Raw genomic sequence first — 1,744 nt, 5'->3', positions numbered from 1 at the left:
GTAATCAGAGTACAAGAAGGTGGAGGCAATGACCACACCAGAGAGTGTGGCCAACGGGGGCGGGGAGAATGCAGGTGCAGGTCGTGGGGAGGTGGGAGCTAAATGTCGGAGTGTAAAGAGAATGCTAAGGGGAAGGTGCTGAGAGTCATAGACAAATTCACCTCTCCGTGTAGTGTGTTCAGATGATTCACGCTGCAACTGATGGTATGGGACAGGGTGGGGACAAGAAGCCGATGGCAAGGTCTGTGGGATAAACAGAGCGCGGAGTTACGAATGTGCATAACAGCCACAACCTGCAAGAGAAGACGGAGGGAGAGCTGGGTCTGAGAAATGTCAAGAATGGTTTGCCTATGCTGTTAAGATGACTCTGGACACTCACCTGGTTGTCCACGTGGCTGATTTTAAGCACCTTTTTGTCTTAAAATTAAACCGCATGGAGGGGGGGGAATCATGAATTTAGAGCACGGATCTTAACACCTGCTCTATCATGGCCAATTTCTTGTGATTCTACTTGTTTTCAGAGGTCTCTCTTGACACTATCTCCGCCTCTCTTGGATTGTCTCTGAATGATGTACCTTCCATGGAGCGGAGCAACGGGACCCTGGTGACAGAGTTCGTCTTCCTCGGCTTCTCTTCTCTGGCCGGGCTGCAGCGGCTGCTCTTTGTTGCCTTCCTGCCCCTCTACCTGTTCACTCTGGGCACCAATGCCATCATCATTTCCACCATCGTGCTAGACAGAGCCCTTCACACCCCCATGTACTTCTTCCTCGCTGTCCTCTCCTGCTCTGAGACCTGCTACACCTTCGTCATTATACCCAAGATGCTGGTTGACCTCCTGGCCCAGAAGAAGACCATCTCCTTCCTGGGCTGTGCCATCCAGATGTTCACCTTCCTCTTCCTCGGCTGCTCTCACTCCTTCCTGCTGGCGGCCATGGGGTATGACCGCTACGTGGCCATCTGTAACCCTCTGCGCTACACGGTTCTCATGGGACACGGGGTGTGTGTGGGACTCGTGGCTGCTGCCTGTGCCTGTGGCTTTACTATTGCACAGATTATCACCTCCGTGGTATTCCACCTGCCCTTCCGTGCCTCCAACCAACTCCATCATTTCTTCTGTGACATCGCCCCTGTCCTCACGGTGGCATCTCATCATACCTACCTGAGTCAGATTGTCATCGTCATGCTCTGTGCACTGGTCCTGGTTATCCCCCTGTCACTGATTTTGGTGTCCTATATTCACATCATCTCTGCCATACTCCAGTTTCCTTCCACATTGGGCAGGTACAAAGCCTTCTCCACCTGTGCGTCCCACCTCATTGTTGTCACCATCCATTATGGCTGTGCCTCCTTTATCTACTTACGGCTCAAGTCCAACTACTCCTCAAGCCGAGATGCTCTCGTATCAGTCTCCTACACCATCCTGACTCCCTTGTTCAATCCGCTGATTTACAGCTTGAGAAATAAGGAGTTCAAGTCAGCTCTTCGTAGAGCTGCGGGAAAAACCGTTTCCCTGCCACGATGTTAACCGAGCTCCTGCTCTTTCCAAGCCATTAAAGCACAAGGCATACCAGGAAAAATTCCCAGAGCAGAAATGATTGAGCAAGTGAGCACAGTTTTCAAGAGCAGAGACCATTTCCTTCGTTTCCAAGTATAAAATTCAGAAAAACACATCTTCTTGCTGTGATCACATTAAATATTGCTCACTGAAGTTTTTTCAGCTGAGGGACAAATAATAGATGGCGAT

At 50.5% G+C, this 1,744-nt stretch overlaps 1 protein-coding gene across 1 annotated transcript; it reads left to right on the top strand.

Moving 5' to 3' along the window:
* Positions 1–580: 580 nt before the first annotated feature.
* Positions 581–1,525, top strand: OR10K2 (olfactory receptor family 10 subfamily K member 2). The gene has a single exon (XM_025915251.1). It carries the CDS (start codon positions 581–583, stop codon positions 1,523–1,525), a length of 945 nt encoding a protein of 314 aa, XP_025771036.1.
* The last annotated feature ends 219 nt before the right edge of the window (positions 1,526–1,744 follow it).

This window comes from Puma concolor, chromosome E4 (assembly GCF_028749965.1).
Source record: "Puma concolor isolate L17-30 chromosome E4, mPumCon1.1.hap2, whole genome shotgun sequence".
Taxonomy (NCBI): domain Eukaryota; kingdom Metazoa; phylum Chordata; class Mammalia; order Carnivora; family Felidae; genus Puma; species Puma concolor.
This window is presented reverse-complemented; position numbering and strand designations above follow the sequence as displayed.